Genomic DNA, 24306 nt, shown 5'->3' on the forward strand with positions numbered 1-24306 from the left:
GGGGCGCGTTAGAATCGGGTAATTACGGTATACTCTTTTGTGTCCTCGCACAAAATCCTTATAAGTTCGGTGGTAAAAAACAAGAAAAAAAACTGAGCACTCTCAACAAGCGTCGCACCTGAACCCTGCAGCACTAATCTGACACGAGCGCCAGGTTACCTTGAAGGTGATAGCACGATACGGCGGTGCATTTGGCAAAATATCCCGGCCGTACGTTCTCGAGACCCTAAACACAAAATCAAAACCGCAGTCGTCAGATAAGAAGCACGTTTTCTTTATAAATACAGCGCGGAGTCGCAACAAAATTACCTGCCAGCACTTGTTGAAGTGCGAGGCACCTGAACCGGAGCTTCGTCGTCCTAACTGAAATCGGAAGATCCCACATCATTGCTTGACCCCTCACTGCTGCTGGAATCAGAAAAATCGACAGCAGGAGCTGCCGAAGTGCTTGCTACAGCAGTCCGACTGTGCGGAGCGCGGCGCGAACCCGACGCAAATTTTTTCTCCTTCTCCCCTCTACCGTCGGTTCAAATTTCTCTTGCTCACCGCCATCACACAAGACACATAAACAAACGAAACCGAAATTGAAAGAGAAGTTGCCAATGAACACACCAGATGGCAATAGTTGTCTGTGGAGCGCGGGTTTCAGATTTTGCGGGAGATTTAAAATCATCGGACGCCGGCTCCCGATTGCCTATGGCGCCTTCGTGAAAGAGTTAACAGAGAAAATTGCTTACACACTGTTGCTCCTCTGGACAAATAGGCAAGAACCAACAAGTTTATCACACGTGGTATTGTTGACGGCCTCTGGTTCAGTGATTTTAAAACTCACGAAGCAAATCATGTCAAAGGAGGTCAAAGGATACTACACATGTGCTAATGATGCTGTTTGCCTTTGAAATGAATAACAATTTTGTTTGAATACTTTCAAACTGATTATTCAAAATGTTACAAATACTTTCAAAATGATTATTCAAAATGTTACCATTTGTTACCTTCTGTAGATGAGTGATTGACAATTATGAAACATTTGTATGGTACAAATTATGCTGTGGCAATGTATGAAATCTAAAACGTGGCCATGCACCTAGCCACGGGCACGCATGTCGTAGAGTGGTGTGGTGCAATGCACATCAGTGAAACTCACTGCATGTGATGTGCAACATCTGAAGCCGGTTTACTCGCAAAAATGAAGTAGGAAAATAGTCGTCTAAGTATGTGCATATTCGCAGCTGTCATATGTGAGACCGTGTTGTTCACTTATTCAGAGTTCCTTGTCACGCGTCGTCTTGCAAAGCCATGCATCATGCTGCACTCAATTCAGTGCAAGCTTCAAGCACACACTACCCGCATGCTACTCTGATGCATGAGCCTTGCTCCTCTGCGGGCTATCTGCTCACTGAAGATGAGCAAGTGAGCTCACTCTACCACAAAGCTGTATGCACTGGTCACAGTGGCCTGCTGCACACTGTCCGTGCCAGATTTATTTACGTTAATGCAAGGAAGCAAAACCGCCATATTTGGACTAGTGCCTCTCTAGCGGAACACACATTATTGGCACAGCTCCCCCAGCAATCAACACCGCCAACTAATGGCGTCCACAGCGGTGCTTTAGCTACAAGGAGAAGGAGAAGGAAAGTCAGGGGGACAGCTCACCAATCATTTCGGGTTCAATAACTGTCACCTCCCTGCGACTGAAAAACTGTGCCAAGGCTCTCTTCTTGTCAGGGCTGAGAGTTACCCTGCGTGGCATTTGAGGGCTCCCGGCACTGACTGCAGCTGACATGTTGATTGACAGGAGGGCGTCCGCAAGTGACGATACCTCCTGCTCCCTAAGGAAAGAAAGCACCCCTGGTAAGCACGACGGTTGTTTGATCTTCACGTCGCTCAGCACACAATGTTTTGAAATGTTAGCGTCGCCAACCATAACACGAACACTGCGACAAGCCCTGCTCATTCTCACCTGGACGCTCGTATGACACATTTTATGCGCGTGTGGCTTTTTCACGCAGCTGTGGCATTGTGCAAGAAAGCCAACATAAGAGCATGTGCAAAGTTATGGAGCTAGCACTGGTAACCTCGCAACAGAGCTAAAGTTAATTTGATATGATATGCTGCATTCTGCTGCACAAAACTTTCCCAGACCATTAAGGATTGAGTAAAATGGTGCCGACGGCAACATGAGAGTTTCGCCCTGCTATGTGCACAACACCATGATGCCAGCGCGTCTAGCAGAACGTCAGTACACGGACAGGCACAATGACCGATAACATATTTTTTCTGCTCGTATAAACCCGACTACTATACTGATCAGCTATGCTGCTCCGTTGCTTTATGTATTGCAGTGCACAAATGAGAATTATAATTAAAGATGTTACAACTCTCTTTTAATTTTTTTATTATGTATTAAACACCTTGTGGTATTGCATTCATCATCAGAAAAATAAAATTACACCCTCCATTGAAATGTCCACCTTCCACTTGACCTTTCAAACCATGGAGCTCAGTTTTATAATGAACCTCTCCCTGTGTGTAAACACCAAGACGTCGCAAAATGCACGTGCGCGACTGCAGCGCATACTTGTGGCCATGAAAGGAGGCAATGGTTGGTAAAACGCGCCTCGGCCAACAGCCCGCCGTAGTTTCCGTAGGACGCCCAACAGAAGCGATCTGCCACGAGTCTAGCTAGCTGTGGCGTTGAACCACCACGAGGCTTTACTTTGCACATACAATCTTCACAACACACGGGCAACTGATCAATCAGGCAACTGATCAACATACAGGGGTGCTACTGACTAATTGCAATTTGGAGCAATTTTTGGAGCACGAATATTTAGGTTTTGGATCACTTTTGGAGCAGCCAAATACAAGTTTTGGAGCACTTTGGAGCAATAAATTATGAATTGTATAGACATATAGGAGGATTTTTTGGGAGGGAAATCGAAAGTAACAATGGGTTGCATCGAGAATGAAATGCTGCTTAAGAAAAACTAGTAAATGTCTAAAATTGGCACACTGAAGACAGTCAGAAGATGATAACAACTTGTTTATTTGAAATGAAACTGATGACCCCACTGCACCGCATTCTAGAGCTTCTGCAATTCTACATTGACAGCTGCCAGCTTGGCCATGTTCTCGGCAAGGCTAGAATTAGCCTCAGAAAATAGCACCTGGCTACATTCAACATCATCCATGTTCCTCCTAGTTCAAAATATTCGGACAGACTCCTTCCTTCAGCTTTGTTTTGACGCTCTTCATTGTGTTAGGGCCGTCACTGAAAAAAACAAAGGAACTTGTTCCTTGGCAGGTCAGCAACACTTTTTTCAATACAGTCAACCGAAATTTTGGCTGTGGCACGACCCAAGTTAAAAGACTGCAAGTGTTCAATGACAACTTTGCACCAAGCCCAGCACATGAAAGAAAACCCAGCATGTTGACGGAGTCACGAAATGCTTTCACCCGCGGCCGCACTGCTCAATAGCATCCCAAATCGAATGCACTGAAAAGGCAAGTTTCTCGCACAAGGGCGAAGACAAACGCAAGCGGGAAGAAGAAATTTGTAGGGCAGACACGCAACTACACCGCGTCCGCAACTTTGAGCCCAGCGGAACGGCCGCGCACGCCGTAAACGCTGCCGTCGGAGCCGCCGACACAGCGCAACTCGCGACCGGAGCGCCCTCTCAGCGCCTAGGGTAAAGTTGCGCCCGCTTTGGAAGGCGCAGTTCCGAAACTGAAAAAGTATCGATAAACGTTGTACCGAGTGGTACCTGTGCAAATGCGACAAATGGCGCCGAAGAGCAACGCCTACAAGCATACAAGGCCCGCCATTCTCACGCTGTTTTGGTACACCCGCCAGTGGGCGATAACAACTGACAAAAAAAAAAATGCAGGCAGTCATTTTGGAGCACACTGGCGCAATATTTTGTGTTTATATCAGTTTGGAGCATAGAATTTGCCTTGGCGCAAATTGGCGCATTTGGCGCAAGAATGGAAGCCCTGAACATACAATCAGACAACAGCAACAGTGCGTGCACGTAAGAAGTCATTCTGAAGGCCGGCATTCTTGCGATGCGTTCCAAGAATGTTTTTGAGCGTGCTTTGAGTCGGCTGCATACTGAGGTAGGCACGTTATTTTTGTTTTTGAGGTCTGTCTACCCAAATGGCTGCTAGGCAGCATGCTCGTTGCCTGAGCACTTGTCTTGTCGTCCTTCTATACTTGTCGTAGTGTCCTTTACCCCCTACAGCGTGCCTATCCAGTCTCCTTACGTCGCCCTACTGTCGTAGGTTAGACAATCAACAGTAAGTGTCTTTTTAATACTTTACTTTACCTAGTAAAAACATGAAAATATTTCTTCGCAGACTTATGACCCCCCCAGCAACATTGGCTGCGAACACTTAATGAACATTTAATACTACCCTGTTTACTGGACAAACTTACTGCTTGTGCTGATTGCAGGGGGTGGACAAACAGCATTGCTTCATGGCTCGCTGGAAGCGCTCCCATTTGCCACCGTTTATTTCAGTGCCCACCTTTTAACCACTTGATGACAAAACATTATTATTTTGCTTATAAGCATGCAAGAAGTGTTTTATGATCTAAAAGGACTTACGACATCACAAATATAAAGTCAGAAAGAAATTTGGTTCATTAGGACGGACACTAGGCCACACTGGGCACTGGGAAACACTGGGCATGGCTGCCCTTCATCACTTGAACAAGAGAGCTACCTTGATCACCAGGATTTATGGTTCAAGTGAAGACCATAACGCAGAGTTTGTATTGCTATCATTTGTAATAACAACGAAATTGCACAATTTCAGTTACCAGTCACTAGCCAATTGAGCCACCCGGGCTCGATGTGAGTTGAGACGCATAAATAATATTTTTTTTAGGACACGGAAGTACGTGCTGCCCTCTCTTTAATTTTTGAAGGTCTGGGATCCTTTGTCGGTCGATAGATGGTGTTAAATGTAAAGTGCGAGAGAAAAAAATATTGTTTCTTCTGAGCAACACTGGGCATCAAAGGGTTAAAACAAAAACACTCTCGGGTTAAAACTAAAACAGGGCAAGGACTGTCAATGTAGTGAAGACATTTTTCAGCGCTGAAAGACGAGGCACAGGATAGAAATACACGGGTCGCCCGTATCGAGTTACCAAACAGTTCAACTTTCTGTCCCAATTTCAACCCTCGGCAGTCAAAAGGAGAATGAAGGGTAGAGAAGGGTAGAGAGTGGCAAAGTAACTGACTTTTCCACAGCACTGCTGCTGCCATCATTCCAGTGCGGCCGTGACACCTTGCCCTGCTGCCTGCTGCCCTTGTGCAGGTGGAGGTTGGCCAGGCGAGCTGACAGCGAGTCGACTTTTTTGTCAAACACGGAGGCAGTGTTGCGGATGTGGCGCAGGGTTTGGTAGATGACCTCAGGCGATGGCTCTTCGCTCCCGTCACTGCTGGCCGGCAGGAGAAGCAAAAGACAAAAAAACGAAAGCTTTGCAGGAGGACAGAAAACTGCCCAAGGTAGGCAAAAATCGTTTTTTTCTTTTCTCATTTTCTAAATTTAAGCCCCACTACTGACCCTGGTGTTTAGCAAAATAACCATAAAATGCAACATCCATGTAAAGTCTGAGGATGAAGAAAGAAGCAGTTCGCTCAGGTCAAAATTTTACAGACGCTCAGTTATTGTGGTAATACCCTGTATATGCTGAATACATCTATCAAGGATCGAAGCTTACGAGGAGCCGATGCGGGCCATGACTCTCGGATACTAGGTATTTATTAACCGTGTTTATTGCATTTGCTGTTTTTAGGGAGTGAAAACATGTACCTAGGCTTTCCAACATATCAAGTTCTATCTAACACATGAGTTCCCTTTTGGTGGGCTGATAAAACGAAGGATGTGAAAGCCTGGTGTTACAAGTACAAGCTGTGCGTAGGTGTTAGCTGCCCATTGTAGGAGCTGCCATTCAGGGCCTTCAATCATTTCTTACTACAGTCGAACCCCGCAATAACGAAACCGCCGGGGAAAGCAAGAAAATTCGTTTTTGCGGGAATTTCGTTGCCACGAGAATGAGACATAAACGACCGGAAAATTGGCCACAAACCAAAAATTTATTTCCTAAAGTCGGTTATATTACTTCGTGAGCCTTACCTTGCAGCCAACGTCACAGTTCAGCTACCACTGTACAAGTGGTTCATTGCTAGTCGTCGTGCGCGCCCAAGAACGAGATAGTGTCAAACGCATCCAAAACATTCCGTGGGTTCACCTTCTCTGCACGTTTCCGCCCCGGCCCTCGGCACTGAGTATGTCCGATCATGCAAGTGGAGCCCAGCTTCTTCTGTTTACGAACTTTGCCAGACAGAGTGGCACCTCGTTGCACCAATACTGTTTACAAAACTTGGTGAGCACCGCTTTCTAGACGTCCAGAAAGGTCACAGCTGTCACTGTTTTGTTTTGCGCACGTGCGCCATTGAAAACTGGTGGGATCCTTGCTTTTCAAAATGGTTGAGCTAGTTGCAGGCGTTTCCAAACTCGTCGGCGCTATCCTCCCTTGGGCCACTGACTTGGGCGATGATGGCTGCCTTATCTCGTAGCTATAAAAACCTCCACTTTTGGGCTGGCGAAGGCATCTTAAACTGAGAGCAAACATGCCAATCGCCACGCACAAACAACAAACGCACGCGCTCTGTTCAGCGGTAGTGGGCTAGCGTAGCCCAAGCCAAAGCCGTGACGGCCGTGACTTGAGTCACCATGTGTCGCCCCCTGGTGGTGCCGCTGCGAGCTGCCTCCACGGCCGCCGGCTGCGCGGTCTTTTGTAAACAAATATGGCGGCGGCCATGCAAACGTGCTGTGGCTGAAGTTTACGCACTTTGAGTCCAAAAAAAATGCACTTGAGCACTTTTTGGATACAGTTACCCTCCAATGGGTAGGTAAAATGCCGACCAAACTTGCACCGAATTTCGTTAACGCGGGATCAGTTTCCAAAAACGTTTCGTTGCCGCGAGATATAAAATACATGGACGTCTATGGACGTTCGCCGGGGATGCGAAAATATTTCGTTGCCGCGGGAATTTCGTACCAGCGGGATTTCGTTATCGCGGGTTTTGACTGTACCACCAACAGATCCAACACATCTAGGGGATCACTAGAAAAATAAATTCAAAAATTTCTAAATTAAGTAGTCAGCACATAGTGACACTGCACAAAGTATCATCCCTACCTGCGATAACCAAGGTGCTGTACAAGCAAAAGGGAAAAGAAACATCTTGAGCACAAACTCAGCATTACTGGAGCAACGAGTTTCTCCCTGCAGCCGAAAAAGACCACAGATGAAGTTAGCAGTGCCCTTGATGGTTCATTTTATTGCCCGGAGTCCCTGGGAATCGTTGCTAGGCCTAGACCATAGGGAGGCGAAGCTAAAGTTTGCCGAGCGAGGGAAGCGCTGCCCTCTCCCCTGGCGGCCGCCGCTTTGGCACGTGCTTTTTCCGCTGCGCGCGTGCTGCATTTTTCGCGCTAGGAAGAGGGCTGGGCAAATTTTTTTTTTTACTTATGAAACCATACGCGTCAGCACGTGTCCAGAAAGTTCGGTTTAAACGCAGAGTAGTTACTGAGTTCATTTTTGTCGACGTTTGTCTTGTCGTCTGCTACAGACGCGCCGCCTGCTTCCCGCCGCTCGACCGGCAGACTGCCCCGACGATTTAAAGGGGGGAAACGCGTTGTTCGGCGGTCGTCAGTTGCTCTTTTCTTCTGCAAGGCGACAGCTGTTCAGCTTGTCACAGCGTACTTTTCTCTTGTTTGTTACTCCCTTCGCGTGCTCGCGCTTCAGACATCCGGACTTTCTGGACTGCAGAAACACTGAGGCTTGCAAGAAATGTAAGATAAACGTGATTGATTATGGTTAATAGGTTATTTCTTACTCTTGAAACAATCAGCTGCATCTTATAAAAACGCATTAGAAAGGCACATGCTAATTAAGGGGTGCGCTGACAGCGCCGCATTTCCATTTTACTTGTCCTTGAAGAAATTTTTGTTCGCAATGTTTGTCACCCGCTTGGAGTACAAGTATGCATTAGCGTGACAGTTCGCGGAAACAACACAACAGCTTGTGGCGTATAACTTTTAATTACTATTAATACGCAGAATTTGGTGTATAACTCTTTTTTTACCAGTATTTGTAAATGTGGGAAAAAAAAAAAAGAACAACGCAGCAGTCCCGTCCAGAACACAAGTCACAATGACAAGACGGACCAGAGCTACTACAGCCAGGTAAATCGCTAGAAACTATTTTTTTTTTCACCCATGCAAAATGTCAAGCTATTGTGTTATATATGGACGATATCAAACGGCACCAGCTAAACAACTCCGAAGTTCATTTATTATAGCGGAAAACAATCATTGGCAGCATGCATTAAAAAAAGTGTAGAGGGGAGGACTCGTTAGAACACTAGTTCGCATTTTCAAAGCCGGGTACTGTAAACTGAAAGCACACAGATACAAACAAAAATGTGTCAACTTATTTCACCTTTCAAACCGCAGTGATCCATGCTTACATTCTATCCTTTTGGTGTGCTTTCGCGGGAAATATGCAGAATTTAACAAATGGATCCTCTTCTTTACTGTCGTGGCAGCTGACCATGCAACAATATGGGGGGTTTGCTTCGCTTTCAGTTTCATCTTTTCGTTTCGGGCTAGTGAGGAGTGTTCCCGCCGCTCTTTGTACGTGCTGGCTTAAGTGGTTCGCGCAGCCGGCAGTCCCTTTTTGTTCGCATTCGTGAGTAGGAGGCTGGATGCCTCAGGCGGTGCGGGAGACAGCGCGAGCTGCGCGTGCACTTGCCAGATGCGGAGGAGCGGGCCGGGGGGCGTCTGCTTAGGGCGCTGAAAAGCCGTTCACCAGACGCAGTCGTTTCGCGATGACTGAGGTGGTTAGACCAGCCAAGGGTCGCCCACAAGAGCACTCTTTATCCCGTGAAACCGCCGGGGCGCTCGGCCGTTCGACTGGCGCGTAGCAGACGACGCGTTTCTAGCAAACGACAAGACAAGCACCGGCAAAAATGGACCCAGTAGCTACTCTACGTGTAAAACCGAACTTGCTGGACACGTGCTAATGTGTATGCTTTCATAAGTCGAAAGAAAATTTTACCCAGCCCTTTTCCTAGCGCGAGAAATGCAGCACGCGCGCAGCGAAAAAAGCACGTGCCGAAGCGGCGGCCGCCCCGGCGTACTCCCCCGGAGGGGAGAGTGCAGCGCCACCCGGCGATCGTTCCGGAGCCTATTAGCCAGGTTTGCATCTGTGCATAGGCGCCAACTACAGGGGGGCTTGGGGGCCAGTGTTTCCCAGGAAAAACAGAGCCCCCCCCCAGGCAATGCTGACACCTACCCCCCCCTCCCCATTACTAGTGCCCTTACTAGTCGAGGTATCTTCTGAGTTGCCTTTACCTTTTCATTTAAAATTTTGTGGCTATAAGCTTACTGCATCATTGTTGGCACAGACGTGCACAGCTTCCTATCATATACTTTCCATTCATTCCTTCAAATCTTTAGCATAGGAGGATAAGTGCTCTAGAAGCACCAGGTGTCATGCAAATTTTTATTTTGTTTTCTTTTTAACTCTTGAATGTGAACGCCGCGTACACACAAAGTACATTTAAATATGTATACAGGAATAAATTATATTTTTTCAAAGAGGACAGAGCCTACTAATCATCATTTCCTAAAGTTAGGGATACCCAATGCTCAAGGAATGAATATGTTGCTGTATGTTCACTTCGCTTTAAATTGCTTTGCGTGCTTTTTTCGAGCCTGAAAACAGGCTGCAGCCTTTAGTGAGCCCTTCGGCAGAGTTTTTTAATCAGCGGCTTATCAAATGCATGTGAGTGTTCTGTCAGCATTGCTACTCTTTCCAGAAGGCAATCATGACGACTCGAGGAAAAAATCATGCACCCCTCCGCCTAACGACGACGATGGCTGAACGCGAAGCTTTCTCGTGATGGATTCTTAGGTTGGCCAATCCCACACTGCGAGTATGTGCTGCTCTGGAGGTACGCACCACTTTCCCAGAATACCCACAGCAACTCTCGGGTGTGCACTCCGTAGGCCTAACGTTTGGGTTTGGGGTGTACGGTGCGAATTGGTACCTGCTGCTTGGTGTTCGCTTCGACCATGTCGAAGTGGAGCAATCGGATAGCCAGCCACGGGAAGCGTTTTTTTCTTTCATCTCACCCATGATCATTCATTATTGTCGTCAGAGAAAGTTGGCCGTATTGCCTGGCGTATTGGCGTACAATAGCATCAGTGAGGACAGCAAAGCTTTGCTTTAAAGGAAGCTCTTCTAATAATTTACATATTTTAAGGAACGAAGACATCGTAAGTTGCATGCAGAGGTCATAAATATATATCATTCATTCAGTACTGAAACTGAGGCCAACCCGCGTTCACCCGAAATTGGAATCAGATTCAGATTATGGGTTTTAACACGCCAAAATCTCGAACTACCATATATAAAGATGATGATGATGGGTACAATTCATCATCATCTTCACCATCACCATGGGCTGCAAGTGATTGACACATGCACGCACGTGCATGCCCATGCCCGTGCACTCGCACATGCCCACACACACACACACAATGCAGACCATTCATAATGTAACCGTTTATAGTGTGGGATCGGATATAACGCAGGTTTTTGTGAACACCAGTTTGCCTCCCATAGAACTCTATGCATAAGCGTACCGCCTATACTGTGGTTGGCCAAAGCACAATACCGTTTATAGTTCAGTTTTTTGGCAAGCCCGCTGATCGATTGGCAAAGCTGGGGGATCATTTTGGGGTCATAAGAAAAAAAAAAGTATGGAATCAACCATCAGACCCAGCGCATACTTCCTGCTTTCCTCTAACTCTGTCACAGAAAAGAAAAAAATAAGCACCCGTTAGTTTGCATGTTCCATTTGTACTAACGTGATAACCACAGCTGCCCTTGCTTGACGCACCTCGGAAGATAGTACCACCTCCCCACCGCCTCCTGCATGCAGTAAGTTGTCTTCATTACAGCGTTGTGCTGATAAGCAACCACCTTCAGCATCAAAAACGCAAGATGGGTGAAAAAAAAAAAAAAGTATTCCGCTTGCGTTCTTGCGACGTTGTCCCACGGAATTCATTCATAGACACTAAGAAATGCAGCCATGCTCCCTCAAAACACAAACACAAAGGAAGTTAAAGCCACGCTCGTAGTCTAAGACCATGCAGCAGCTTGTAAGACAGACCCTGCAGCAGCCGCTGATGTGAAAAAGTCTGTTTTTTAATATATATACTGGTCTCCCCCCACCCATTGGAAAAATGAAAACTTTCCGCCTATGCATCTGGGTGCCTGCTCGCAGCTGCACTCCGCCCTGTTCACCAAGACTTGCTACGGTTCTTTAGACACTGACCACCATGTCTTCAAACTGGTTATTACCTTCCTCGTTATGGCCTAGTTTGTACCAAGATGCACTTGTTTCGGCCTAAGGCAGTTTCCTGAGCAATGACGATTTCCTTCATGAGGCCTGCCCGTTTGTGTTCCTTCCTTCCCTCCCCATTTCCTAACTTCTTCCCTAATCCTTCTTCTTCCCTTCCCATTCCCTTACTTGTTCCCTAATCCTTCTTCTTCCCTTCCCATTCTCTTCTTACTCCTAATTCCCTTACTAGGGGGCAGTAGGCAAATATTGCAAGGGCTTGGGATGTCTTTTGAGCTTCACAATCAGTGCGCCTCCCTTCCTCCACATATGTTTTCATCTGCATTCTACAATGCTGGTTGACCTTTGGTACACGCATTTGTGCTTACTGTGATTGTTACCATGCCCTTGCATGGGACTGATTTTTTAACATGAAATGTTCTAACGCTGCTTCTCCGACTTTCGCGTGCCATTCAAAGAATTCCAATTGGGATTTTATGCGCTACACCTAGGCTACGAAGTATACAGTAGCAGAGGGCTAAAAATTAATTCAGACCTTTAAAGATCGTTAATTTTGGCTGTTTTAATTTTTTCCCTCTACGAAAAAAAGAAGGAAAGAAAAAGAAACCCACAACCACAGTGGTTAGGATTTAGCCTACGCTTGATGCTCGTAAATGCCTCTAGCGACCAACACGGCTGCAGCAAGAGCTGGAGCGCCAAAACTGCCCCCCCCCCTTCCCCCCCCCCCACTTTGTTCTGCATATTGCTGTTGCGTAGGCTCACGTTTCAGAATAACCAGACTCGCTCTAGGCGATGAGCCGACTTCTTTGTCTTTGACTGAACAGTACTGAATTGCAAGGCTCAAGACAAATCAGTTTTGACTAGCTCGATAGGCACCTCGTGATGCTAAGAGTAATTGCCACAGCTTTCTTTTTGACCTCCCGCGCAACTGTACTGTGAGGTGGGGAGACATTGATGTTGATTCCAAGTGTCCAACTGGTCACGAATTTTTCAAGCGAGCCCCCTGCCCCCGCTGCTCACTCGGTGTACTGGCGCGCCAGGTGTTCCCTCCAGCGGAGGTCGAGCTGCGCGTGCACCTCCTGCAGCTGGTCCTTGACGTAATTGCGCAGGCGGCGGGCCTCCTCCAGCCTGTGGGCCACCACAGGGTCCAGGCTCCGGTTGCGCAGCAGCCCCACATACCGGGGGTCCCGGTTGCGAAGGTCCCGCGTCCGTGCCTCCTCTACCATGGCAAACGTCTCCACCAGGGCGTGCCGCAGGCAGTGCACGTCCGTGTGGTTCTCCTGCAATGCAAGGCGGGCACACAGGTCCCTGAACCTGGGTCCCTGAACCCTGAACTGAGGCGGTATTCTCGTGACTGTCCCTTTTGAAAACGTCCCTTTTGAGTCCATTTCATCGTGACGTACTTCCGGTTAAGCATTGGGCGTTGGCAGTAGGTTTGTTGCACTTGCGTTACGTCACTTCCGGTTGTTTGCTTTTAGCCAATCAGGGCTCGCCAAAAGGGACACTTTTGAAAGGGACGCAAAAGGGACAAAACTCGAGAATACCGTCCCTGGGCAGGCAGCGACTGCCCAAAAGATGCGGGCACCTTGCAAATGAGGCACGCGTCATTGCCAGCACCAAATATAAACCCTGTAACCGCCTCTCAAGATGAGCAAAGCAAGGAACAACAAAGCACAAGTACAAACCAAGCCTGTTTCACCCTCACTAATCACCACGGTCAAAACACCAGAGTCATTGCTGCTGATATCCCCAGAGGTGTGACTGCAAACAAAACAGTCACTTGCTCCATGATGCTCCAATCCCATGCATAAATGTACAGTGAGGTTAAAGCATGCCCCGTTCCCTGGAAAATTTGCCACGCATGTGCGAAGAAGGCAGAAAAAAGAAATGCATCCTTAACCATCGCCTTCTGTAAAACATTGCCAGTCATGTCAGCCTAGTTTCTACTTTAATCTGTGGCAGGGTGCTCGCCTGAGGCGAGCCCCCCGCCACGGATTACTGGAGAAACTAGGCGTTCTAGGGGCACTAAACATGGAGCCGTTAAGCGCCCCACCTCACAGAGGCTGTACAAACCCTGTAAATCGTTTCGTATAGCTTCCGTGAAGCGGCTCTACCCTGCAGGCACTACCAGGCCAGAGCACACGAAAAGCCTAGTGAGTAGGGAAGGACAGGAGAGTGCAACAGGAAAGTACCTGTTTCGCCCTTATCGGCTGACGTCACAGACAGTGTTATACAGCCGGCATTCTGTTGGCACACTTCGGACACTGCACAGGACACAGTGCCTGCAGGCTCCAAGCAAGGGCACTGACTACCCCTGGCACACTGCATCCGTATCATAACCGCAAGAGTTTTCTTTTTTTTCTTTTTTCCCAGATCAATGGGAGGAAAAACAAACCTTCATGCTGCTTCTGAGAGCCTCGGCACGGCCCTCCAACTCCACACTCAGCCTCATAATTTCCATCATCTTGGCATCCTTGCCTGCAGGTCCAATGGGTGTTCCCTGGACCTTCTGCTTAAAAGCGTCCAGCTCAAACTGGAAGTCAGCTATCTGGAAACAGACGAAGGAAGAATACACTGTTATCACAGTGCCAAACAGTTCTGCACCACAAAAATCTGACAAATTTGGGCAGGGTCATTTGAAAGTACACACGATGGATGCAACCAGTGGGCCAATGCTGCGGGATTAAATCATACCCCATCATGCACTCAAGCACACATGCAAAGGAAGGTGCATGGCTGTTAATGCATTTAGGCTACATGTATGCAGCTGCCCAAGCCGGAAAGAGTGAAAACCCCCGCAGAGCCAACATGCACAACTGCCACTTTCCCATCCTGGCTAAGCAAATACAATGCGGACATGCACAACAGTGCGCGGGGGAAAAAAACGATGTCACACAGCGGTACGTGGATGACACCCTGCTGTCACACAGTGGTACTTGGATGACACCCTGCCAAAACCTAGCTTAGCTGGTTCCCTCCTGCAACCCTGGCTTAGCTGCAATCCGATACCTAAATATGCCCCAGCAATATAGCGAAGGCTGTCGTGGTCACCGCCAACCCTAAAATAACCCTGGCTCTATTCACACCCTTAGAGAAATGCTTGTGGGGACCTCCAACCCCTCCATGCCTCTTTTGCACACGTGGTCAGGCCTAGCCCGGTTGTCAGGGCGGCCATCTTGGCCAGCGGCGTGATCCCGTGCACAGCGCAGCGTACCTTCAATGATACGTCACTTGCGAATGAGGATTCCGAGGACGCAACCTCATTGGTCTCCCGCCGGCACCCTCTCTTACGGAGGAACCCCCCTTCCACCGATCCGTGTTCGGACGTAAGAGCCTCGTTCAAGGAGACTCCGCTTGGAGATTCGGTCGGTGTTGGTTTGACGGGGGTACCTTCTCCTTGCGGCCACGATGACAAATTTCTGTGTCCGAGTACCCGTGGCTTACCGAGCGAGCGGAACCCCTGCCGTCGCCGCGTGCGACGGTCGTCTTGACGGCACATCACCTGTATTCATGCAGCAATAAAGCCACATTTTTGTTGCCAGCGGGTGCAGCCCACCTACCGTGCGTGAATACTCGAACCCGCCCACAAGTCTTCAAATTCTACTACGGAGCTAGTCACAGCTTGGTAGTTCGTACCCCAGTGTAGCTAGTTGGGGTGCCCCCAACATCCTGTATGCTGGCCCACACGCCTTATGCTACAGCGGACAAAAGGGCCGGTGATTATGCGCCTCCATTTTACCTTTGCAAACCAGCCAGCTGGAGTGGCAGTGCCGCTGTACTGCTGAGCCAGCCCAGCAAGAGTGGCCAAGGGTACTCGGCATGAGCCGTACAGCCAAAACACCCCGAGAACTAATTCCCGCGGTGTATGCAAATCAAATGGACCTTAACTCTTTCCGTACCGCGCCATAGAATTCGTCAGCCGGCTAACGATACAGTTGAGTGCTCATTTTGAAATCACCCCGAGCATTTTAAAACCCCCGATGTGCCTGCTGTGTTGCAGGAGACGTACGCTTTCATTTTTTCCATGGTTCATTACCATATTTATTCAAATATAAGACGAGATTTTTTTTTTTGTACAAAAATCGTGGCCTCGAAGTCTACACCCACCTTATATTCGAGGTAAACAGCTTTGATGCTTGCTTCAGTGTAGGGAAAAGCAAGCTACCATATTGCATGAAAATGCCATTATTTTTGTAATATATAACTTTGTAATGCTAGGACATGTTCATCTTTGAACCAAATTGCCTACCGTCATTTACAGCAAACGGCAAATATGGTGCTTAAAAAATAAAAATAAAATGAGAAATAAATAAATAAAAATAAAATAAAGCAAACAAAGGAATAGAGTCCCGACAGCAAAGCAACTAGACCCATGTAGTGCGCGCCGCGAGTCGAACGGAGAGGAGAGCAATCGTTCCGCGATAAACATGGAGCAGCAGGGGCCCTCTTTGGCTGCGTTGCGATATAAAAAACTTTCCGGGGACTGCAGAAGGGTGCGTTTCCCAAAGTGGAAGAAAGCCCGAGTGAGTTTGCCAAAGAAGCCAGGAGCCATAGTTTGGCTGCAATGATGGAAGTGTTGCAGATAACGGCACGAGAGTTAACAGTAGACTGCGGCATCTCCGGATCACAATTCAAGGCCAGTCGAGCCTGGGCACAGGAGCTCATGAAGAGTGCCAGCTTTGCCCTTACAATGCAGAATTCTTAGCTTCCCAAAGCCATGGTTGCAGCTTCATTTAAGAAATGCTGCATTTTAACTCGTTGGGCAGCACCGAAGACAGCGAACTTGAGCATGGACAGTGAACTCGAGCATGACAGCAGCAAGGAAAGCACAAACAGCAATGTATCACACGATCAGAGCTAATGATTCGTGGATTCTCGTGCATACCAATATGTGCTTATACAGTTGCCTTTTGCACTTTTTTGAAGGTAGGAATTGAAATTAAATTTCCTAGCTGTTTCTTTCGTCTTGTATCAGTGTGCAAACTTTTTCTTTTTCTAGAGTCCTTCAACTCCCCCCTCCCCCGCGGTCTCATAATTGTGACCACCTTTTAGGTGAATAAATATGGTATTTTCTGAGCTAATCAGCAATTGTTAATTCCGCTGCAAAAAGCTAAACTGCATAATAGTTGCAGATCAAAACGGCCGCAAGTGACAAGTACAACGCAGGCCACAAAATCTGTTATTCCGCGGCGTCTTCAGTGCTAGCAACAGCAGCGAGTCTCCAGACGATGTGTTTCGAATGATCGGTATCTCATTCTGAAAGGAACAACAAAAGGCGCCAGACTTGAACATCGGTGGTCTGTATCAGGATATTTCGTTTTCTAGTTTGTTTCGCATTGATTCAAACCCAAAATATGAAAACGCGCTGGGCGTTTTAAAATGCCTGAGTTCCATCTGCCATGAAAGCCTTATTTTCATATACCTTGTATTTTTCCCAGCCCAACAGTAATTGCAAAAAAAATTTACTACAACCCTCACAAAAACATTTCAGAGTTTGTAAAGGATGCCAGAGATTTTTTTGTGGCTGCTAAATCCCTCAAGCAAAGACTAATTTTTACTGCAGCTATTGCTAATACATGTAAGGAGACTTATCCGAAAATGTTCCTGAACTTTTTTTATTTCAAAATATGCATTTCCGAATTCTTCCCGAAATTTTGTCTGGCAAATTACATTTGCATTTACACTCGTTACTTCATTTCTAAAGCTGCAGTATTAGAAAGTACATCTTTTTGGCTTCATTTTTATGTGCCTGTAGTTTTTGATCCCAACTGTTATTGCATTAAAAAACTTTACTGGAACCAACAAAAAAAAAAAACTTTTCAAAGGTTTGAAAGAGCTGTAGGTTAGGGCTGCAGGTTATTTTTTTCTAGCTGACAAACCATTCAAGCTAGGACTTCAATTTTACTCAATATATTGCTAAAGTGAATATAAAACTTTATGCCTCCCAAATGCTCTTAATATTTTTTTTTTATTTTGAGATATACAAATACATTCAATAAAATTTTTTAAGTTTAAAGTCAAAAACAAAGTAAATTTGTCTTTGACAAATTTACTTTGCCAATTTTTAAAAATGCCACCCATTAAGCTCCTTTTGCATGTGGCTTTTATATTTTTGGGCCCAATAGACTTTGCCCAAGAAAAACACTTTGGAACCCACCAGAAAGGGCACTTTTCATCCTGTACGGAAAGAGTTAAAAACGACTTTTTGCTGAAATTTCCCACCAACACATTACCAAAGTACCAGACCACCCATGGCCATTCTGCCACCAATGCTACTCGCTAGGCATCAAGGATCACCATAATTACTTGACTCTAAACCACACCTTTACCCCCAGAAAATACATCCCAGTTATCAAGCGTGTAAGAAGTGAGTAGCAGCCAAAACTGCTATAGTGGTAGTTTATCATTATCAATACAGCAGGGCAACATTAGCAGCACATCTGCACAGGCCAAGCTTCATAATAAGCAGATTGCGGCAAAAAAAAAAAAAAAAAAAATCACTCTGGGTTCATTTTTTTGCACAGCAGGAAGAAGCCTACTGCATGCAAGGTATTGGCACTAAAGCGGCACACTCAAGCAGGAGAGGAAGAAAAAAGAAAAAAAGATGTGAGAGCAATATCTGCAAGGTGCAAAAGTCGCATGTGGCAGGTGCAAGGGGCGAGTGCTTCTTGAGCTGATAAAAATTGCAAAGAAACTCTGGCCAAAAGCAAGCACTCTTTTTTACATAGCAAGCCCACACTTTTTTACACTTTTTTCCAACAAAGGAAAAAGAGCAGCTGATGTAGTACCGTACAGTGCACTTCCTTATGGAGAAAATTGCCTCTCAGGGACACCCCCTTGCTGAACATTTTTTAAATTTTCAAAGAGGGCAGCCTGTCTTGGGCTACTTAAACCCAAAAATTTTTGTCTGTCTGTCTGTCTGTAACTCGATTCAGCCACACAGCAAAAAGTTAAAAGGTTTCTTGAACAAGTAGTTTATACAGGCAAAACCTTTCAAAACCTCTAAATCTGCTACTATACTTCATACCTGTCAACACCACTGAGTAAAAAAAGACCATAACACATATTTGAGACAAAACCAACGCATAACCGGTACCAGCAGTCTTCTTTCAATTAAAAACAAATGTCCAAAGGAAGGAAATAAATGCCCAACAAAGGAAGGAAACAGAGGAAGGAATTGCGCATTGTTGGTCATCCTTCCTCTGTTTGTCCATTTGGCGCAATTTTCGCAGCGCTGTGTGTTACTTTTCGGGTTTGGATGAGTACTCTTGAGCGTTTTAATACAAATCTTCCAATCTAAGCTGGCCCCTGACTTTGTATCCCACTCTTAAAACGAAACTATCAGCTTAGAATCAAGTAAATACGGTATGTTTCAGCAGGAATTTTTTTATTAAACATGACACACTAAATTCTTAATCGAGTAGAACTATTGAAATCATTCGGGCAAAAAATTTTGTACATTTCAAGCATCTTTTAGAAAAAAGTTTTTGGATTTTTAAGAGGCAAAAGCAATGGCAAAAAGTGACATCTGCTGTGTTGCCCAGTATGCTACGACAGACTACTTGAAAAGCAAGAAAAATGCACAGAAGCCGAACGAGATTCCACCAGTCTTCTCCGCATCAGCTGTATTATTTTCTGTGTTAGCTTTGCGAGTTTGCACTTGCTCAAAAATTCCTCTTCTGGTGGAACAGGAGGCTGCAGTCAAGCTACGCAGATGTTTTGCTTATACAGTTCTCTCTGGCATCCACAGATAGCATGCTAGAAAAAAGTTCACATGATCAAAGCACACACTTAGGTCAAAAATAGTTTCGATGTTGGCAACCAGCATTTAAAAAATGCTGCCCTCCTCTTTTTCGTTTGTTTCTGAAGTTTTTTCAGACTGGAACTGTGACGAAGTGCGGCTCTTCTCAGAGCCTAGCAGCGACGATGTGGAACCAAAGTTCTCTTCCAAATCATTCGGCTCGGATGGTCGAGGGTGCAGCAGCACATCTGCAGTGAACGCTGATAGGCACAAAAAAACTTCTTCTTCCCTGCAAGCATTTCTTGGAATTTCCAGGTGGCTGTGCCTGGCATTAAGGTAACCGTGACAGATACATTTGAAATTATTCGTAACCAGTGAAGCAGCTGCTGATAACGAAGATGAGTGAATTAGCATGTCTTGCTTCTCCACGGCCATAACGAACACATTAGGCTCTTCACAACTTGAACCAAGTGATTTGAAAGGAGTTGAATGCGGAGTATCTGAGCCTGCTCCTTGCAATGATTAGTATTATTCGTAAGAATGAGATAATTTAGAATTGAGAACCAGACCTGCATATAGCTCAGGGATGCTCTGTTTTGTCGCCTAGTGAAGCCCGCCCACGCTGTGCTTGAATGTTTTTGATAACATATTTCGTGTAACTCTGACAAATAAAGTCCCTCTAGCAATTTTTTTTTCTGCACGTGTGGTTTTAGGACACGTCAAATTCAGAGCACTAATAAAAAAAAATTTGGTATCTATAGTTCTTCGCCAGATATTTCGGTAAGGAAAAAGTAAGAGCAGTCACACAGCTCCACACAAAGCAGAACAGAAGACAAGTATGAGCAAAAACAGAATAAACATCCCACTTAGACAGATCGGAAAGATGCAGAAACAGGCTCACTTCTTCAGTCATGGCTGCCTTGAGAGCATCTTGGGACGGTTCCACTTCCCGAGACTGAAGTGAACAAAAAGAAAAACGCACACACACACACAAAAAGTTATTAGACAAGAAAACGGCGATCTCAGCTTTGCCGTTAAATTGTTAGGGGAAAGGGGGGGGGGGGGAATTATGGCACCCTTTTCTACCTAGCGCATGCAAACTCTACCCTGACCAAGCAAAAGCGCTAAGTGCATGAGAACCATAACAAAAGCGACCAACCATCGTTCGGGACATGGTTCTAGTATCCCCCTTAACGCTGTTAGAGACGCTCACAGAAAGAAAGTGACGGCCTCTTTGTATGGGAATGGGACTTCCCTGCACCGTATCGCCAAGCATGCACCATCTCCCTTCCTACACCTCAGGCTCTCTGCTTCAATCCCACATTTAAAAATTTCATTTGCCCACCGAAAGCACAGTGGGCTGTGCTTCATGGGATACAAGGGGTGGCATAAAAGTTGTCTTTCTGTAGCTCTAGTGGCTAACATTGTGAGTGGGCACCAAGGCCGGACACTTAGCAGCTTCTGCATGTTTCACGACTGCAGGATCAGTGGATAATGGGACATTTTCATTTTCTGCAGTCGGTTGAGTGGTGCCTGTTAACGTGCTCATTGAGTGGTACCCGTTAACGTGCTCATGCGCAAACCAGACCCAGTCAACACCCTCTAGATAAGAAAGCCTTATGCACACTGTTTTACGACTCCTTTTTTCTCTTCAAACCATGGGCAACGCAATGCCTGTAATCTTCCGATTTATATATCTAGGATATAAGGAAGAATGGCAGACTTGTCTACCTTCGTACTTGTATGACACCTGGATAAAGTCTTCTCACAAGAGGGCGTTGAAACCATGGCCCTGGGGAAGCTAGTTAGCCAACTGCATTTGTGCCAGCTGTGGTCTCAGCTCTTTTTTGCATTCATAAGTGGCATGCAATACCCTCAGAGGTACCAATTTGCATGCAGGGCATTCACAGCGCAATTGTGATAAACGTCAAATGCATGCTTGTGGGTACAGGGCCGCAGGAATCCTCCATGGTATCCTACCACCCCGAAATGAGGGAGTTGTTGGTTCGGGGGCGCGCCAGTGAGGATTTTATAAGTCACCTTCACTATTCATGCATTGTGTCGCCCGCTTTTCTTCGTAGAACTCAAGATAATCATTCAAAAAACTGATACTTACGTGATGTTTTCTTTGCTGCTGTTGTGAGAATCGGGACAATCATTTTGTCAGAATAGATACGCCCTGATTGCACAAATACCAAAACACTTGTTGGGGCTACCAAGTGAGACAAGCACTGCCTCCGCACAAAATACAGTATCAAAATCGAAAGTTGTTCATTTCCTCGGCACAAAAATGAGCCCCAAACAAAAAGCTGCTCTGACCAGCTCGACAAGGACTGGGGCCCAATAAAGCTTAAAGGAGCCATGAAGAGAAAACAAAAGTTTGTTTTATTCGAAAGATTAGGTGTTTCATAGTACCCCAAGCGCTTTCCCGGAAGCAAATGATGGTTTATTGACTGAGAAATAAGGCAATTTAGGCCAAAATTTTAAATCTCCCGCTAAAATTGCACATTTCGTCACGTGAACAATGGCGTCATACGAGCCGGTCCATGAAACAGATACTTAGTATGTCGACTCCATATAGCACCCACACGCGGGGGTCAGACAGGAACCGGAAATCGTGCCGAAACCAAGACGGCGGCCATTTTAAAAATACTATTAAAACCTAGTGCACCTGCAGCCCTAGTCATGGAATCGCTTGATCCGGAGAACAAAACTCTCGCCGAGGAGCTCGGGCTTGCATTTAACAACCTCACACCACTTGAACGCTCAATGCTTCTAAGTGCACGAGCGGCAAGAGTTGTGGGATACGCGGTGGACGGGAAAGCGACCATTCCGCGATAGCCACAACAGACGAACGCCCAGCCATCGGCACCGCTGCCTCGTCAGCCCCGTCGCGACGGACAATACAGACTGGTACGTATGTGCCGTATTTTCAATTTCAGTAGCAGTATCGCTTATGCCAGATGGCCGGTGTCGTGTATGGAAAGCCGTTCGCTCAAGCTTTCTGCTCCGACCAGAAAGATTCGAGCGTCAATGCGCGGTGTGTACGGCAATTTTTTTCCCCAAGGTCAGAGCGCTTTGACAGCGATTTGATGAAGTCGGCGACGAGCGCCACCATGTCCGGGTCCCTGCCGTAATCACTTCCTCGGAAATGAAGCGAGCACACTCGTACTTCCTTTAGCTCTCTTTCTCCTCCGTTTGCAAAGTTCACAAAACGTAGCCACTTGCTTCACCGAGGTTCGTCATTGGGCAGCACATGAAAGGAGATCTCACCGGCGGGGATGTCGCACTCCCTCGACGATTTGCCCGTACTACATGGGCATTTCAAAACACAACAACGAAACTTCATTGTAAAGTACTTGAACAAACTGAAGTTTTCAGTGGTTGTAAACTGTAAACGAGCTCGTACGACAGCAGCAAGCCAACACGACCTCCATACCAAAACCTGTGCGACGAGTGGCACTATCTCGTTGCTGCTCTGTGTTCCTTACTCCCCTTGTTTCTATTTTTACCTTTGCTGGTTGGCGATATGACGGCCAACCTCCTGTGAAGGGATTACGATACCAAGCAAGGTCGCAGCTGTGCGTGCTGGGACGGTTCGTTGGCCCCGAAAAGCCTTGAACCCGAAAATTCGTCTGCACGACGGTGGCGACGGAGAGATGTCGAGTTCGGCTGGCGGTAGTTTCGTACGCATTGGCATACACGCTTGCGTGTTCGTTCGGAACTTCAACCGTTTACTCCACCGTTCTTTGTCATAAAAAGAATGTGCAGTATGTTTCACGGGCATTTAGCTCGCTATGCAAACTGTAAGCCCTGCCTAACATGCGTTTGCTTTTGCGGCCTCCGCCAATCGCAGAGCATTCTCGAGTGACACCATAGGTTCTGTTGCGGAAAATGAGCTGGTGGGTCGCATGGTCATTTCCTTTTTTCCTAATTATGTAGCTTATTTGAGCGAAACCAGCCATCCTCACTGTCTTTTATTGATTTTACTTTTGTTCTTACTTACTGATTTCAGTGTCTACGTTCTCACCTCTCATATTTAACCACTGTTTTGGCGCTCTTTGCCCCAGTTGGCCTTGCGCCATTAACATCCAACCATCATCATCATTATTTGAGCGAAGTTTGCGTTATAAGTGGTGTCGTTATGGTTCTAACGAGGCAATCTTTCGAATGAACCAAACTTGTGTTTTCCCTTCATGGCTCCTTTAAAGGTTAACTGCTTTATTTCATGCAATACAAAATTCTTCGTAAATGCTTTTAGACGAGCCTCTCTTGTTGCGTACCAGCTAGTCAAGCTTACCCGTGAAATTGTAAATATCAGTTTGCATAAATTGGCAATTGCAACATATTTCCTTCCCTTCGCATTTAAGCAAAACCCCTATCCGCTTTGCACCCACTTTGAAAGCAAAAATACCTACTCGAACATGCCTAGTGTTCATGCTCAAAGCCAAGCAGTCAAATCATAGCTAAATTCGCCTCGCACATCCTTTGAACCTCCACACTGTCACGTAAATGCAGAAGGCTAGGGGTGATGGAAAACACTATATTCCTCATGCTGATGCCCCTTAAGGAAACTCTCAGCTTACCTTGTGACTCCGCGGTCCTTCATCTTGGTATTCCTGCAAACACAATTTGTTTGACACGCTAAGCTTTCACTGTTCGGTAAATAAATGTTTTTTTAAGCATCTGAACACACTATAACTGCCGAATACACCGTGGATCACACTCGGTAGTCAGTGAACCTTGCTCCACAGGCTACCATTATTAAGAATTTGACCCCTTACAAGCACTACTCTAGCACTACCAAGAAAAATTGAAAAGCACAGTAGGGATAACAATTTTAAATGCACACAGTGCTCGCAAGACTCCTTGCTGACAAAAATGGCCGCAATTACTTTACTGTTACAATATGTGCTCTATTTTAAATACATTGCATGTAATGAACACCCGATTTATGTATAATGAGCAACTTCACGATGAACTACTGATCCACACACACTGCTTCACTGGTAAGCAGAGTGTGCACTGTCCAAGGCATCTGCGGTGTCTACGGCAGGAAGTGAATGTCATAGTTTACCACCTCAAGTGGAGTGCGAAATAAAACAATAAGGAGGATCG

At 46.3% G+C, this 24306-nt stretch overlaps 1 protein-coding gene across 6 annotated transcripts in view; it reads right to left on the reverse strand.

Annotated features, from left to right (window-relative positions):
- Nup214 (nuclear pore complex protein Nup214) overlaps window positions 1–24306 on the reverse strand; it is a 221979-nt gene that overhangs the window by 123411 nt on the left and 74262 nt on the right. For 4 of the 6 annotated variants that reach the window (XM_077673343.1, XM_077673347.1, XM_077673331.1 and 1 more), the window contains exons 12-18: window positions 23775–23807; window positions 21305–21322; window positions 20090–20143; window positions 13843–13995; window positions 12468–12727; window positions 5249–5449; window positions 1657–1832 (exon numbers count right to left, since the gene is read on the reverse strand). In XM_077673343.1, coding sequence (XP_077529469.1) covers window positions 1657–1832; window positions 5249–5449; window positions 12468–12727; window positions 13843–13995; window positions 20090–20143; window positions 21305–21322; window positions 23775–23807 — 895 coding nt within the window. The remainder of the gene's footprint in view (window positions 1–1656; window positions 1833–5248; window positions 5450–12467; window positions 12728–13842; window positions 13996–20089; window positions 20144–21304; window positions 21323–23774; window positions 23808–24306) is intronic. The other 2 variants (XM_077673339.1, XM_077673352.1) reach the window with 2 other exon arrangements.

Source organism: Haemaphysalis longicornis, unplaced genomic scaffold (genome assembly GCF_048455015.1).
Source record: "Haemaphysalis longicornis isolate Haplotype H1 unplaced genomic scaffold, Haemaphysalis longicornis Haplotype H1 scaffold_1, whole genome shotgun sequence".
Taxonomy (NCBI): domain Eukaryota; kingdom Metazoa; phylum Arthropoda; class Arachnida; order Ixodida; family Ixodidae; genus Haemaphysalis; species Haemaphysalis longicornis.